The 17,678-nt window shown below is 39.3% G+C and overlaps 2 protein-coding genes across 2 annotated transcripts in view; both read left to right on the top strand.

Annotated features, from left to right (window-relative positions):
• LOC111869995 (zinc finger protein 260) overlaps positions 1–2,962 on the top strand; it is a 303,781-nt gene extending 300,819 nt beyond the window's left edge. The window contains exon 4 of the mRNA XM_023861910.2: positions 1,391–2,962. Within this exon, the coding sequence (XP_023717678.1) occupies positions 1,391–2,750 (1,360 nt within the window). The 3' untranslated portion in view covers positions 2,751–2,962. The remainder of the gene's footprint in view (positions 1–1,390) is intronic.
• LOC117282750 (zinc finger protein OZF-like) lies at positions 1,441–13,183 on the top strand. The gene is made up of 2 exons (XM_033753638.1): positions 1,441–1,523; positions 11,455–13,183. The coding sequence occupies exons 1-2, from the start codon at positions 1,495–1,497 to the stop codon at positions 12,812–12,814; spliced, it is 1,389 nt and encodes a 462-aa protein (XP_033609529.1). The 5' UTR covers positions 1,441–1,494; the 3' UTR covers positions 12,815–13,183.
• Positions 13,184–17,678: the final 4,495 nt, after the last annotated feature.

Below are 17,678 nucleotides of genomic sequence, written 5' to 3'. Positions count from 1 at the left end.
TGCATTAATTTGTTTGAATTCTCTGAGTTTTCTTTGATACGTATAAAGATGTTCATGGAGTTTAATTCTAGCATATGCTATTTTTGCAAGAAGTGTTCTTACACTTAGGTTACAAGAAACATTAATATTACTTGATATTTTAAGTTCTTGTGTTGCTGTGTTTCAAGAATACTGTCCTCTCAAATGTGATGCTATGTAGTTTGGTACATAGGTACCAGCATTTAAGAGGAAACTGCTGTTCTCATCTTCAGGGAAGAATTAAAAGACAGTGAGTCTGATCTATCTTCCCTATATCCATACCTTTTTCTCCCACATGCAGCCTACACTTATACCATGATGTTGGAAACACACATTCTTCAAGAACATTGGTACCAATTGAACTCCATGGCATGATGTTACAGATGACTATAATTTTGATTAATATTGTAATCATAGTGGTAATTTACCATTCAGGTATGAACATAGTACCTCCTTCTTCAGAGGTCATTCAACTTGGAAAAGAGGCAACCACATGTTAACAGTATAGCCTATGGGTCACAAAGGATACAGGATGTGTGGTCAATGAGAATCTGGGATGGGAAAGTAGAGATGTGTCCTTGCACAGTGTGATATGAACTGTATCCTAAAGAGGCCAGTAACTACAGTACAAGAGATGAGCAGGAAGCCCTGAAGGAGCTTGGTACAAAGGTCCCGCTTGGTGGGAAATGACAGCTTACTCGTAAGACGTTTCCTGTTGCTTCAGGGTGTAAGTAAATAATGTCACATGCCCTGCTGAAGGAAATACCACATTTGCTGTTCATGCTTTTAGGTTACAACTCAAATCTACATTCCTTCTCTGATGCTACTGATGATACATTCTGGAATATCTCACTTGGAAAATGGTATTGTATAGCAGAATGAAATGGACTACATTTATGTTGTGTCCTTTTACATCAGACTATTGATAAAACAGATGTGCTGCTGATGCTCACTGACTCTAGTTTTAGAGGATCTTGTGTGTCCATTGTTCCCTATTTCGAACTCTGAAGGGATATTGAATATGCCACAGTGACTTTTGCATTATATTCTCATCATAAACTAGAAATCTTCATATCCATTGATAGCACCACCTATTATATCTGCATTTGCCTGCATAGACAACAGAATAGCACAAAGTACCAGTTCAGATGGAAATCTATATTATGCCTCCCAAGTATGAAATATCATTTTCTCCCATTTGAGTGTTAATAATGGTCAACAGACTTTCTTTGTAGCTGTATGTTTATTTATTTTTCCATGATGGTATCTGATAGAATGTAAATTACTGTCTAAATAAACATAAAACTTAAAGTTGCTGTTGAAAAACACAATGTTGGGAGTCAGATTCAATCGATTCATCTTTTTTTTCTAGGTCATCAAGAAGTTTTCTTTGGATATTGGATCCCACTTCAGCGGCTGCAATAGCCATCAGCTCTATGCGTTCCATAGGTTCAACACTGGCTGCGATTGGTGAAGATGAGAGTCCTAACACAGAGATTCCAGCAGTAAGTCCGATGCAAATGGACTCAAATGCACTCCCAAAAGCAACTCTAGGATTACCTCTCATCCCTCTCCGGACCTTGGGACTCGTATCCAAATCAGTGGAATTGGACCCAACACATACTGTGACATCAAATGTAGCATTGAATTCTGCTGAGTTGTCACTTTCCAATTCACAACTGAAACAGACCATCAATAAATGTCTTGCGCACAACTCAGCTTCTACAAAGCAAATTAGTGAAGGTTCATCTCGAAATGCAGATTATTCAGGGTCACATACACAAAATATAACCTCAGTGGCAAAGGCAAAAGACTTGAGGTGTACAGTATGTGGCAGAATTTATAAGAATAGAGCCAGACTGGAGTACCACTTTCAGGGTCACCATACTCCAAAGAAGTACCACTGCACTGTATGTAACAAGGCATTCTGTCAGCAAGGTCTACTGAAAAAGCATTCAGTTACCCATAGCACAAGAAGACCCTTTGAATGTGACATCTGTCACAAGACATATAAGAGAAGTTTTCAACTCACAGAGCACAAGAAGCGCCACAGTGCACCCAAGGATTTTGTGTGTGACACATGTGGATATGCAACTATAAATAGGCTGAACCTGGAGATGCATATGAAGAGACACTTTCAGGATTACAAATTCACATGTGAAATTTGTGGCAAAGGTTACTATACAAAATCAGAATTCAAGGGACACACTGCACTGCATTCAGGAGAAAAACACCAGTGTGAAGTTTGTGGGAAGGAATTCCATGGAAGAGCAAATTTGCGCATTCATCAGCAGATTCATGATCCAGATCGAAACACCCAGCGATTTCCTTGTGATGTTTGTGGAAAAGCATTCCAGTACAAGTTCAAACTAGAAGTTCACAAGAAGAGCCATGCAGGAGAGCCAAAATACATATGTGACATATGTGGGAAAGCAATTGGTAGTAGGTGCTCGTTAAAGGTTCATCGTCGTATCCATACTGGTGAAAAGCCATTTGTTTGTGAAGTTTGTTCTAAGGCATTTCATTCACGCAAATATATGCGAGTTCATATGCGTTCACATACAGGGGAGAAACCCCATAAATGTAGTGAATGTGGTAAGTCATTTACCCAGCGTACCACTCTGGTTATCCACATGAGGTACCACACTGGACAAAGACCATACAAGTGTCAGCTTTGTGGGAGGGGTTTTGTTACCAAGACCCTCATGACAGCCCATCAGAAGAGCCATTAGTGATTTCTGTATTATTCAGATCAGGGTATTTGAAAAATTTTTGGACTCTTTAGTGTAATGAACTGGACTTCCTTTATTTGAGGCCAGCTGCACGGTAGATTGCAAATTCCAACCATGTAACTGTCATAGCATATTGGTTAATTGAAGCTGTGTGTAGATGTATGTGTTATATGTAAAAAGATCATTGTTTTCAATGTGTCTTATTGTACTGAATAAAAGTGACTTAGTCAATGTGTGGGATTTATTTTTTCCCTGAATAATGTAAATATCAGAATGTGTATATTTGAATTACCTTGTGGCAGACATTCAAGTCTACATTATTGTAAAAGGGAGATGTATCAGAGATAAGGTATATGTTATAAAACGGAGACTGTGTTTAGGTGTTATTTTAAATGTGTGATTCATTCATAAATCCCACTTCATTCACTGGGGTAGTAGATGTCCTTAGACCTTGATTCTAACATAGCTTATTTTAATACATTATGTTCTAACTCTCATGTTACAAGAAACATTGGTATTGTGTGACATGTGGTTCTCTCAGTGGCAAGTTTAAATTTTATAGCCTATGGGATGTTGCACCATGTAATGTTGTAGATAAATACCAACATTACAGAGGGGCTAGCTGTCTCCATCTGCAGAGTAAATGTATAAGTTACGAGAACCCAGTACCCCTTTCCTATGTCAGTATATGGCTTGCTCTGCTGCCCAGAGGATGGAAGTGACATGTTCCTCTGGAACAGTAGTGATCCACATAATTTCATGATGTTCACACACAAGAAGACAGTAACCAACCTTGATTCATACTGTTTCATTGGGGTTTATGACAGAGTGTGGTCTTGTAAGTGGTTACTAACATTTCAGAAGGTCATATTGCCTGCATCTTGACAGAGAACATGGGAAGTGGGGAGTCAGAGCAGGTGATGGGTGTGACATTATGGGAGTGTGAAGTTGACACTTGTCCTTGGTTTTGTTTTGTTCCTTCAGGGCTGAATGGTGCCAGTGATCTTATATCAGGAATAACACGTCTTCCCTATTCATGATGTTGGGGAGGAGTCAATCATACCACTTCTCTGATGATCCATTTCATGCCTCTGGAGTTTTTTTTTGCTAGGAAAATGGTAATAGTGACTGGTAATGCTGAAGCAGGATGCAGTGACCCAGGTTTATGCAGGTTTCTCATTAACTGTTATATCAGTGGAATGCGTAGTCTGTCCAAAGTAATGCTGTACATGCCACATTGTCTTCTAGGCAACATCATCCTTAAGGAGCTTGTGGAAACCAAATATTTTCCTCAGTGACTTGTCCCCCCCCACTTTGTATCTACTGATGTTATGCTTAGTCCTGTACTGCACTTCTCACTAAGAAAAGTAACCAATTTTCTCTAGTCCATGAAATGTGGCCTTGTCCTAAAAACTCTGAACTGCATACCACCCCCTTGAGTGTGGATGATGTCAGTGGTTACTCAGCACTGTCAGTACATGTGCCATTGTTTTCATGGATAACATTTTGTTTTTATACAAAAAGTGATTTTCTGTCACAGTTGATTATTTAGGAAACTATATCACTGTTTAAGGCATGGAAAATGGAGAAGTGAAGGCCAGGTGCAGTAAGGATTCAGGCAACAGATAAAATTATAATCCTTAGTGTTCACAGTGTTTTCTAAATCTTATATGAGTACTTATTGGTCTTCATCAGGAAGATCTCAGCAAAACAGTTCCTACTAATTTCTCACTGCAATGTTATGACCCAAATTAAAGACATACTTTTACACTGTTTCATGGACACTTCCTACCTGAGATATTTTTGTGCTTACTGTTTTATAAATGACCATTGGAAACTACATTCCACAAACTGTTCACATGTTGTATATGCCAAGGTAAACAAACTACTAAGACACCATAAACTTTTAGTGGGTTATTACCTGACACTTTCAGTATTGGTGACTATACAGCACCAGCATAAAGTTGCTTCAGAGCACATGGCCTGTAGAGCATTATCTAGCAATGACCATATCGGTATTCAACCTGTGAAATCTATGGACATCAGGATATCACAGTTGGTATGGCAGTAGGCTCTGAGCTGTATGGTCTGGGTTCAATTCCCAGCAGTGCAAAATGTTTTCTCTTCTCAGCATCCAGACCAGTTATGTGGCCCACCCAACCTCCTGTTCAGTGGGTACAAGGGCTCCTTCCCTGGGTAGTATGGCAGGAGCGTGAAAATGACCATTCACCTCCATCTAGCACTGAGGTCAACCATGGTGCAGCTATAACACCATTACCCCATATGTCTTCTTGGCATAGTGTTTAACTAATTAACACAACAACAGTGTTACCCTCTTTTTTACTCTTTACCTCTGAAATATATTCTCTGATTTTTTTATTTTATTGTTACACTTATGGTCATACCACATGTGAACAGGATGTAAATATTTATAAATATCAGATATGTAGAAAATTGGGTCATTCACTAACTAAGATGATCTTTGGCATCTGAGTGTGCAGCTTGGGACTTGGGTTACTTCATATGAGATGTCTGGTGGATATGTGACACTGGTGTAGGTTTTCCTTTGTTTTTCTTTGGTCTTCCTTACTAATTATCATTTCATTATTTCACTGTACCCAGCTGTCCCTAGCCCCTGAAGTATACAGTTCCCTTAAGCAGGCCTTTAAGGTGAGAATTCATTTCTGACCAGCACATGGCTGGCTACAGAGTGAGCAAGGTGGTCTTTAATCAGGTGAAATATTACTGAAGAATTAAAAATTGGTAGTCTGTGAGTCTGAGGTTCTACAGCAGTGATTCTGAAGTTTACTGTCTTCTGCCATATTGGTAGACACAACCTATTCTCCTGAAATGTCTGTACAATCTAGTGGACTACACAATGTCACATCTCAGGAAACGGTTATCTTCATGGACACTCTAGTATCCCTGCATAGATTAACTAAGTAGTTAATGTGGTTACTGGAACAGCTGGATAAGGCAGCTAGAGAGTGGTGTCCCACAATGATTTTCAGTGATAGTATTATTGAATGTACTAATAATGGAATGTTGATATGAGTTAGTAAACCATATTGGGGGTTCAGAGACCCAAAGAAAGAGATTTGAGCCAAGATGGTGATATTTAGTGCCAGTGTAAAGTGCATCCAAAAATTCTCCTAAAAATGCATGGATGGTGTCAGTAATTCCTTGAGAACTTATACAGTAGTAACTTCTGAATTGTGTTCAGTACATATGCCTAATAGAATAACAGTTTTATAATGCACAGGTTCACAGTATGGGATTAAGGTGTAAGTTGGCCATGTACGTGACAATTGTCAGTGAGATTAATAAAATCAAATAATAATTAATAGAAGGTTGGTATTGTTATTGTTATTGTTCTTCTTTACCACTACATGTTTTGATTGCATAGATCCTTGCCGGGTGGTTCATGAGTAAACCACTATCAATGAATAGCAAGTTAAAATGGACCCATTTTTCATATTGAAAATATATAGTAAAATGAAATGCTAAAGTGTTAAAATCTTGTATACACATACAAAACTGAGGTCAGCTGTGGTTTCAAATACAATGTTGTATCATGTAATTTGATTGCGGTAAATACTAGGGAAAATGGCCGGGTTTTGGGCGGGTGTCATTTAAGTTGGTGTGTGCATATGTTTTGTAATGTGGACAGCCTCTTTTAATGGTGCCAGTAATATGTAAGCTTTATCAGTGATATTTGTGAATGGCAAAATCTGTATAGAATCTGTCTTTATGTTGTGAGGTGCAGATGAAGTTGTTCCTGGCATAATTAAGCAATTGCCAAGAAGATGTATAGGAAGGAGACTGGAACTTCATACACTTTTAGCCTCTGCCTTATACAATGTAACAGCAATTTAAGGAATTGAAGTAAACGTTCACTCCTCTCCCCCTCCACTAAGAAACATGGCCATGAAAATGTGGCAGCAGTCATGTTACTACTAATTCCAAAAACATCAGTCTCCTTGCAAAACATTTCATGTCTATATGAATGTAATTAAACATTAAAAACAATGCAATAAACTACAGACTGGGAATAGATTAATGGGTAGAGTTCTAACTTCAGGAATATATTGCAATGCAGTTTCTTTGCTTATTCCAGTATTTTGCTCTTCTCAGTGTGTGTCAAATGTAATTTCGTTTCACAGACTTAAGTACATTAAGTTCAAAAACCTGTGGAAATGTGAATGAAAAAAATTTGGCAAGTCGCCATCCCTTTTCATTATAGCTAATTTTTTATTCAGTCAGATTTTCCTACCTGAAAAGAGAGCACCTTTATAAGAGTGGTTGTTTTTGTAAAACAGTCGTGTTTTTCACTTAACCGTTTCACTTTCTGGTATTTCTTGATGTAACCAGCTTACTGCCATATTTCAGTTATTTGTAGCACGGTACACACCAACCTTTGATATGCTGGTTGCATCAGCCACTAAACTTATCACTTCATAACATGGGGATTATCTTCACTAACTTTAGTAAAAACATTTAACACACACCATTTTTCTGCATTTGTCAATGGCAGTCCCTTACTATGTTTCACCACAGAAGGTCCTGGTTAAGTCATGGTTTTAAAATTAATGCACACTTGAATAATAAAAATGGTGATGAAATTAGACACTTAAAACTAAGCTCTGTAATAAGCGGCCTCCATAGTCTAGAGGTAACGTTCCCACCTCATGACTCGTACGCGGGTTGAAACCCAGCAGAGGTCGTCAAATTTTTAAGGGCGGAAAAATTCAGGGAACAAGTCCTCCAGGAGGGACTTTAAGCCGTGTGTCCCGTGTCGTAGCTTTACGGCACATAAAAGAACCTCATATCTCCAAAGGAGGTCACTGAGCCAAATTCAAGGACGTTTCCCGCCCAAAAAGTTGTCTCTAACACCTCTGATAGATGGGGGAAGCATTATAGATACCGCCAAGCTAGTGGAGGCCGAACTCGCTGGCTCGGTCGGGACTGATGGTACGCACCAATATCGGTAGGATATAGAGACTGGTAGAATATCATAGAGGGAAGCACAGTGGACCAATACTGGTCTAAGTGCATGGGGAAACCCACCCTCTCCAATAACTAACTAACTAAGCTCTGTAATATATAAAGTAGACACAATAATTATAAATGGTGTCTGTTGTTCTCACATACAGCTATGAACAGTGTGTAAAACTGATGAAAAAATAGCTATGCAATGTCACGTGTGTATCACATATTTTGCACAATCAGTAATTGGGCCACAGCCAGTAGGCTGTTCACATGAATGGTGTACTTCCCCATGTTGAGCAAACATACTGCAGCTTCCCATCCCATGGGTACTGGGGGTTATTTCTCTGTGACTAAAGCAGCTGTGGCCTGTAACTGACTGCTGACCTCCAACTAGTGCTGAGGTCAAAAATGGTGGAGATATACCTTTACTCCCCCATAGGTATTCATGGTGTAGTGCTTAAATAATTAAGCACAGGGACAACTTTACCTTTTATAAGTATGCTGAGTATAATGAGACTCACATAACAGTTATTAAAAATAAACAAAACTGCTAAATTAAATGAAACTAATCATGTAACAGGCTGTGGAACCCCATAGGGTTGTGAGACGTTGAGGCTTCCACATTTTCTAGACAGTTGGCTCACAGATGGTGCTGAGTTTGTCAGCCTTTTGTGCCCGCCATCCTATACCCCCAGGAAGATTTCTGGTATTCATTTCTATTAGAGTCTGAGTCAACTCCAGGGTCATAGGGCATCTGGAAGGATTGGCTAAATTAAAAAATCCAGTGACCCCATTGGGAATTGAAACTGTGACCTTCCAGCTTTTAATGTAGTGCCTCAATCAACTACAAAACAATACTACTGTGTTTTCTTTTTTGTTGATTTTCCATAAATAGCCCATAAGATGAAAAACTTGTGTACAAATTTTATTTTAAGGGATGTAAGCTGTTCACATCTCTCAGACTGCATGAGACAGGGTTATAGAGGGAGGTAAACAGTCATCTTCACACCCCAGCCATATTACCCTTAGGGAAAGAATCATTGGTTTGGGTTGGATAGGATAATAGGATATTTGGGAACAATGATAACAGATTGAAACCTGATTCAGGAGGAAATTAAGAGGCGATTGAACTTGGGTAATGCTTGCTACCATTCAATCCAGAACCTTTTGTCTTCTCGTCTGTTGTCCAAAAACATAAAAATTTGAATATACAAAACTATAATTTTGCCACTTGGTCTCTGACATTAAGGGAGGAACATAGACTCAGGGTGTTGAGAATATTTGGACCGAAGAGAGACGAAGTGACAGTAGGTTGGATAAAACTGCATAATGAGGAGCTTCATAAATTGTACTCTTCTCTAAGTATAATTAGAATGATCAAGTCAAGGAGGATGAGGTGGGCAGGTCATGTAGCACGAATGGGGGAGATGAGGAATGCGTATAGGATATTGGTGGGAAAGCCAGAAGGAAAGAGACCACAGGGAAGACCAAGGTGTAGGTGGGTGGACAATATTAGACTGGATCGTAGAGAGATAGAATGGAATGGTATGGATTGGATAGATATGGCTCAGGATAGGGACCAGTGGAGAGCTCTTGTGAACACGGTAATGAACCTTCGGGTTCCATAAAATGCTGGGAAATTCTTGAGTAGCTGCAGAATTTGCGGCTCCTCCAGAAGGGCTCAGCTCCATGAGTAAGTAAGTAAGGATGATTGTTGGGTACCAGAGACAGTCTGGACAGTGTGGAAGAGAGAAAGATCACTGTCCCTGCTGGAAAATATTCTGGCATTCGGGTCTCTGTCTAGTTGCTGTACTGGCTAGGCTGTCATAGTTCATGTTTTCTTCCTCATGCACATTCAGTAGTTATATTCCTCATCTGTCTCAATGAAAATTCAGAAAGCAGTTCTTGTTTTACCCATGAACACACATGTCCAGTTCACGTTTTTCATTATGTTGTACTCAGACATTACAGGAGTCTGGCAGGTATTAACACCCATATGGTCTTTTGTTCACTTCAGTAATTGAATTCTATAACATTATTAAAAATAGAATACCCCTGTTATATAAATTAATTCTGCTTCTAAAGTAATCTGTACAACTTATATATAATTACAGTTCCTCTTCAAAATGTTGAAGTATAAGAACATCGTTTTTTTTTTAGAGAAGTCATTATATGCTCAGTGGTAACACAGTGCCATGAATCATAAAGTAAAAAAAAAGTAAAGTGAATCATGTAGAATATAATTTTATATGCAGTCCTTAATACCAGTAATATCTGTCATAACAGAGAAACATATTTTGTGCAGAGGGGTCTTGAGAGGAGAAACCCCTGTTGCCATGCCAGTCTTTTGCCATTAGTTTCAGTGATCAGAGGATTACTGCTGATATAGAGCTTAATTTATTCTGCTCTGCATCATATAATTAGCTGGAAAATTACTATTTTCCAACTAGGTACTTGCTAATGTATCCATTCTTTGATTCTTTAGATAAGTACATATTTTTTGTTCATTGTTATTGTACTGCCCCCTTTGCTGTGTGTGACCAGTCAGCAGGGTGTAAGTGACTACACCCCTTAGAGACAGAGTCACGTTGCAGACCAAGATCACTACCTCACAGATATGTCTGTCAATGTAAATTGCCTACTCTATATTATCTCTTTCATAACTGTAGCTGGAAGTGTATGATTTTGATGTTTCCTTAGTTTCAGTGTTACAAAAGCAAACTTATTTTTTCTGGCAGAAAGCAATGGTGGTACTTGCTCATATCTGTGTGTTTCTGTGTGCATGTACATGTATGTGTCATGAATAATGGATATTTTTATTCTTTAAAAAATGGTGATGGTACTGTGTACAAATTTGAACCACCAGAAATACTGCATATGGTGTGTTTATTTGTATTTATGTCATCAATAACAATTGCACACAGGCATGTAATGATTAGATATTTATCCCATGTCATGTATTCTACAATGCAGTCTTGATAGGACAGTGGTTCTCTGGAAAACCCTCTGTCATTATACCAGCCCATGAAACGAAAAAGGTTGTGAACTTTGGATGAAGACATCATGCCTCTCAGCATTAATTCACATCGAGATGTAAATTGCATTTCGAAAACCTAATAAAAAGTAACAGTAACATTTCACATTATAGAAATGGAAATTAATTTTAACTTTATTCTTCAGTAAACATTCTTAAATAAGTTCCTTCATTGTCAGTAAATGGTTGACTCTTCTCTTAGAACCACAAATGTAGAAACTAAGAACAAGATCTTTATGCCAACAATCCATGATATATCTAGGGGAACACTGATGTGTAATTTTTTCTTGTTACTTAGTTCATCTGAAAGTGCTAAACTGTTACGTACAAGTAACAGTAAATGAGGCAGAATCACAGAGTAATATAAAGGAGCTATACCAACAGGGACTGTGGAAACCCACAGAGCCCATCAGTCTGGTTTAAAATGCATCTGGGACCCCAAGAATATAAAAGATGATTGCTTACTATTCAATCACTCTATTTATTCCTCAAAGTTGGTGTCAAAAACAATCATTGAACACATCCTAGCTATGTTTATGTGATTATTTGTTGATAACAAGGTCTGGTGGAATGTACAGAAGCAGGTGCCAATTCCTGTCTGCATGCATATAGAGATAAAATTTATTATCGAATATCTACAATTTTAAGGCAGGCTTCAGTTACTTTTTATCTTTTTTCTAGGTCTTCAAGAAGTTTTCTATGGATATTGGATCCTACTTCAACTGCTGCAATAGCCATCAGCTCCATGCATTCAGTAGGTTCAGCATTTGTTTCATGCGGTGAAAATGGAACTCCCAACACAGAAATGCCAGCAATTAGTCCCATGCACATGGGTTCAAACTCACTCCCAAAATCAACTATTGGATTGCCTCTAATGTCTCTACAAACACTGGGACAGTTACCTAAGTCAGTTAAACTGGACCGATCGCACAATGTCTTGTCAAATCCACCATTCAGATGTGCTGAGCTGCCAGTTTCCAATTCACAACTGACAGAGCCCATCAATAAATGTCTTGAGTACAGCACATCTTCTACAAAGGAAATCAGTGAAGGTTCATCTCAAAATGCAGATTATTTAGGGTCTCATACGCGAAACATAACCTCATTGACAAAGGCAAAAGACTTGAGGTGTACAGTGTGTGGCAGAATTTATAAGAATAGAGCCAGACTGGAGTACCACATTCAGAGTCACCACACTCCAAAGAAGTACCATTGCACAGTATGTAACAAGGCATTCTCTCAACAAAATCGATTGAAAAAGCACTCAGTTACCCATAGCACAAAAAGACCTTTTGAATGTGACATCTGTCACAAGGCATATAAAAGAAGCTTTGAGCTTACAGAACACAAGAAACGCCACAGTGCTACCAAGAATTTTGTGTGTGACACATGTGGTTATGCAACGATAAAGAGACTGACCCTGGAGATGCATATGAAGAGACACTTTCAAGATTACAAATTCACATGTGACATTTGTGGCAAAGGTTACTATACAAACTCAGAACTCAAAGGGCACATGGCATTCCATTCAGGAGAAAAACTACAGTGTGAAGTCTGTGGGAAAGAATTTCCTGGAAAGGCCCATTTACGCATCCATCAGCAGATTCATGATCCAGATCGAAACACCCAGCGATTTCCTTGTGATGTTTGTGGAAAGGCATTTGGATACAAGTTCAAGCTAGAAGTTCACAAGAAAAGTCATGCAGGAGAGCCAAAATACATATGTGACATATGTGGGAAAGCAATTGGTAGTAGGTGCTCGTTAAAGGTTCATCGTCGTATCCATACTGGTGAAAAGCCATTTGTTTGTGAAGTATGTACTAAAGCATTTCGTTCGCGTAACTATATGCGAGATCATATGCGTTCACATACAGGGGAGAAACCCCATAAATGTAGTGAATGTGGTAAGTCATTTACTCAGCGATCAACCCTGGTCATCCACATGAGGTACCACACTGGACACAGACCATACAAGTGTCAACATTGTGGGAAGGGTTATGTTACCAAGACCCTCATGACAGCCCATCAGAAGAGCCATTAGTGTTTGAAAAAATTGTTAGGCTCTTTGGTGTAATAAACTGGACTTCCTTACTCTATGGCCAGCAGCATGTGATGTTGCAGGCAGAATCCTCCATGTAACTGTAATAGCATACTCTTTGATTGCTCTTGTCACATAAAATTTAATAATAATCACTGACATGCAAGTATCAAAATGGAACCTGCCATATTAAACTATGTTCACAGGGCATTCTTAATATACTGCCCAGTGCTTGTACCTGGTAGTCTGAAGCTGTGTGATCACTGGAGTTGTTTGTGATTTATTTAACAGAAGTTATTCTTTTTTAAATGTCTCTTATTGCATTTGGAATAAATAAATGTTTGAGATTTGTTGGTTTACCTCAGTTCATTATTACATGATTTGCTTTTTATGTATGTTGTAAATATTGTCATTTGTAGGTGGTACGCTTGACAAAATGACAGATTCTAGTTTGGATGATGGGATTTATTAGGAACTCGGTTACACCCTCTCTTAATTACGCTCAAATACAACGCTGTCACTGATTTTCATACGTTCCAGTTCAACGTTGCACATGTACTAGGATTCTCTGTTTTCACTAATCGTCTCCTAGCAATGGATTTCAGCACAGAAACTGTTACTTCAAATCACCATGAAGTCTTCTTGTCTTCAATCACTTTGTACTCCTCTGTCCTAATCTGTACTCAATCTTCACAAGCTACACTCCATTCTCGTCCTTGTACTGTGATCTGCTGAACCTTCCTGGGCTCTCCACTCCTAGTTCCACTTCACTCTTTCAGCTTACAACTGACTACAAACGACCTTTGTTGTCCCTGTAAATCTTTGGTGTGGACCTATAGAAAACAAGTCACGTGATTCCTAGCCAGTGACTTCATTGGTGCACTGGCTATTGCCTAGCAACAAGCAATAAACATTCATTCACTGAGGTACAGCTTATATTGTTGCATGTTTTAACATGTTTACTGAGTCATTACCTATCAATGATCATGTATTGTTGTCAAGTCCTTAAGTCCTATTGCTCCCTCCTTAAGGTTATTCGGAATAACCTAGCGGCATATCACCGTTTTTTTCCGACTGGTGTGCTTTCAGCATCTGCAGTCGGTATCACTGTCCTTCTAATGACTGTTATTTTATTTTTCTCTGGTGTTCATTCTCGACCGATCCCACTGCCCCCATCCTTAAGGTTTCCCACCCTGAGCAGCTCCTTGATAAGGTGTCAGCCAGCCCAGGTGTACTACTATCATCCAAAGGTTTCCTTCTTTTTCTCTCTTTGCCATGGTGGCCACAATTCCTGGAGTGCTCAGTACTGCCACATTTCCGGCTCCTCCATGCACAATCTCTTTTTTCAATTCGGAGGAGGCCGACCTCTGCACAAGGTCAACTTCCTCTTTTTCCAAAATCCGCTAGACATCCCGTTTACTTGTTTCATGAATTCCAGCTCTAGGGTCATCTCGAGGGTCGTGTAGGGCAGTCCTCTTCTTCCCAGAGGTGACAGCTGTCTTGATCTCCACCCTCCAAAGCCGAATCATGGTGGTTGTCTTCCTCAGATATAGCGGCCGTCTGCCACCAAGGCCCTTCACTACATTTCTACCTTGCAGCTACTGTCTCAGGCCTCGGTCCCTTATGCCATTGTTACATTCCCGGCCTTTCCACAGTCTCTCCCCATCCTTTCGTTGTTTCAGGGTTCTTCGTTCCTCCTGGTTTCTGGTCCGATCTTTCCTGACAATGTTTTCCCTGTGCCATTTCATTCTTGCATGGCGGGTCATCTTTCTGCAGGCGGCAGCCAACTTCCTCCAGGAACCACAAATTCCTTGGGTCAGTTCCTTTGGCTCTCTGCATCACCCTGCAGCTACATGCCAACCCTTGTGCAATTTCTTCCGTCCTTTGACCAGTTTCACTACAGCATCTTCCTTAGGGACCTCCCTGGGTTAAACTTCAAATTTCATGTCTTCCAGATTTAGCTCCCTACTGTCCAGACACGCCACCATCGTTACTTGGCAGGACATCGTCTCTTCCCGCCAGGCTTTCATATTGGCTTCCATCCTCTTATCTTGCATGGCTTTCGTTTCTGCTTGGATAGCATTCATTTCGTCCTCCATCTTTGCCTTGTCGGCGGCCAACTTGTCTTGCATGGCATTCATTTCAGCCAGCATGGCTTTCAGGAATTCCATGTCTTCCATTTTATTCAAATGACAATGTAAAATGTTTCTTCTGGTGTCATGTGTATTATGGTCATAACAACTGCTGAAGAATCCAATACGATCTGAGCCAACAACTTCTGACACCGAAGTGTCACGTGCAGAGTAGCATGCATGATGAGAATGAGAGATTCTAGTTCATATGATTGGATTTATTAGCACTTTGGTTACAACCTTCCTTAATTACTCTTTCTACACCGCTCTTGCTGATTTACGCACTTTCCAGTTCACCATTGCATATGCAATACGGTTCTCAATTTCCACTAGTTGTCTCCTAGCAACCGATTTCAATGCAGAAAATATCACTTCAAATCACTATGAAGTCTTGTCTTCAATCACTTTGTACTCCTATGTCCTAACCATACTCAATTAATCTTCACAATTCACGCTCCATTCTTGTCCTTGTGCTCTCAACTGCAGAACCCTCCTGGCCTCTCCACTCCTAGTTGAAATTTGCTCTTCCAGCTTACAACTGACTGCAAACAACCTTTGCTGTCCCCTATAATCCACAGAAAACAAGTCACGTGACTTCAAGCCTGTTTCTACATTGGTGCACTCGCTGTTGCCTAGCAACGAGCATAAACAGCTGAGGTACAGCTTCTGTTGTTGCGCATTTTAATGTGTTTACTAAGGCATTACATAGCATTGACCATGTATTGTCAAGCACTTAAGCGAGGTGCTTATCATGCCGTTGCCTAGCTATACACATAACAATATTAAAAACTGCATTTGTTTGAAATACAGTGAATGTGACTCACATCCACACCAACATTTTTGTTAGAAGGTGCTGGTGAAGTATAATCAAGGTATATTATTTTTTGCTGTGTTGTGAACCCAATCTTATGAATTAATATGGTATTTTGTATGTTATTCATAATTAAATTGTATTTCTTTCCCTGATATTTTTTCCTGTCACTGTAGTCCTTACAGTATAATTCTGGCATGTATTATTTTTCATAAGTTATGGTCTAACGATATATGATATAAATTCCGTCCTAAGCGTAACAATTTATTGTAGGTCTTTCATTTTGCCTTCTTCTACACTACATGTTTCGGCCACAAACGGCCATCATCAGGTGTATACACTCACGTAGCTGTTACACTGCACCCAGTTTAAAATTTAAAAACACACAGGTCTTCCCAATTGGCTAACAGGATCTACTTCACTGATATTTGTCTGATTCGTACGTCATCTTTGTCACCCACACACATCAGTTTTGACATTCATTAACTGGCACTTTTAAAATCTTCAGTTCTGATTTAAAAACTCCTTTAAAATTTTTCCAAATTTTAAAATTTAAAATTTAAAATTCTCAGGGTTACTCGCCCCATGTCTATAGTGCTGCAGTGGCTACTTCTTGTTTTCAGCACTGTAAGGTGTTATTCTGTGTAGGCTCCCTGTGTGCGTGCCACTTCTTATCTTTACTACGTGTACTGTCTGATGTATTGTGAGTGTATACACCTGATGATGGCCATTTGTGGCTGAAACATGTAGTGTAGAAGAAGGCAAAATGAAAGACCTACAATAAATTGTTACACTTAGGATGGAATTTATATCATATAGAGTGTAACAGGATGCTTAAATATAATACTGTTATGGTCTAACTCTGAAATTAGAAGAAACCTTAATGTTCTGTAACATTTGAGCTTCTTGTCGCTGTGTTTTGAGATTACAGTATTGTGGGATGTGATGCCTTTTAGTTCAGTAGGTAAGTACTTACATTTTGGGGGATGGTGCAGGTTCCATCATTAGAAAAGAGCAGGCTTCCTTGTCTCTGTTCTTCCTTCGCTATACATGTTTCATTTTCCCTTGTTTCACATTTGATATAAATTTCAAAATTGCACTGTTGGATTATCTCATTTTCTGTAAGTTTTAGTAGAGTACTAGATTTTGTTTGGGGTGCCATTATCCTGGAAGAGTATTTTTTGATAAGTTACCCCTCCTTTTTCCTAAATTTTCATGGGTGTTAAAAGTTTCATCAAAATTTTAAAGTTTAACCTCTCACACTTTCCATTCACATTATGAACACACAAGTTTGAGAGGACATTATCTTTCAAGGACACAATTAAAGCAGGCCAGATTTTCGTACAAACATGCTGTGACATTTATCATGTTTTGGATCGATATTTTCAGTACTATCATGATGTCAGTTTGTCTATGTTCACCATTATTAGTTCACTGTATGCCATTGGAAATCTTTTTGCATATACTGACTTTCTTTTCATATTGTCAACTCTGTTTTACCATGCACAAATCCTGTACACTGCTTCTAATCGCATGATTAGGCTCAATCAGGTTCTAGAAACTAAGGAAGCAGGTCAGGGCAAGTGGTCAGTCTGCAGTTGGAAATCTTATGCATGAAATATATTTGGAATTATTCCAGCATTTTCACAGTAGCCAGTATCCCCTGTTGGGTCACACCACACCTCCTCCCAGCCTTGGAGAAGGCCCTGCTGCAGTAAGCTGCTACTTTTCCCAAACCATCCTGTATTTGTAATAGCACTTCTTCAANCTGGGTCAGTGACTCTGTGTTCTCCACAGATCCAACCTTTATGCACTAGTACTAGGTAAGCAGACCAAGGAAATACTTGAACAGTGTCTTTCAGCAGTGGTCACTTTGGTACAGCCTCCAGTTTCTCTTGGTCTGTGGTCACTTCTACGTCATAGA

Source organism: Cryptotermes secundus, unplaced genomic scaffold (assembly GCF_002891405.2).
Source record: "Cryptotermes secundus unplaced genomic scaffold, Csec_1.0 scaffold2458, whole genome shotgun sequence".
Taxonomy (NCBI): Eukaryota; Metazoa; Arthropoda; class Insecta; order Blattodea; family Kalotermitidae; genus Cryptotermes; species Cryptotermes secundus.
Note: the sequence above shows the minus strand (reverse complement) of the source record. Positions and strands in the feature narration are given on the sequence as shown.

Bases quoted from the DNA above. Each gene is read 5' to 3' on its own strand.
- LOC117282750 (XM_033753638.1), top strand. From the start codon at position 1,495: ATGAGAGTCCTAACACAGAGATTCCAGCA. The intron at 1,524-11,454 runs GTAAGTCCGATG...TCTTTTTTCTAG, and splicing joins CTAACACAGAGATTCCAGCA to GTCTTCAAGAAGTTTTCTAT.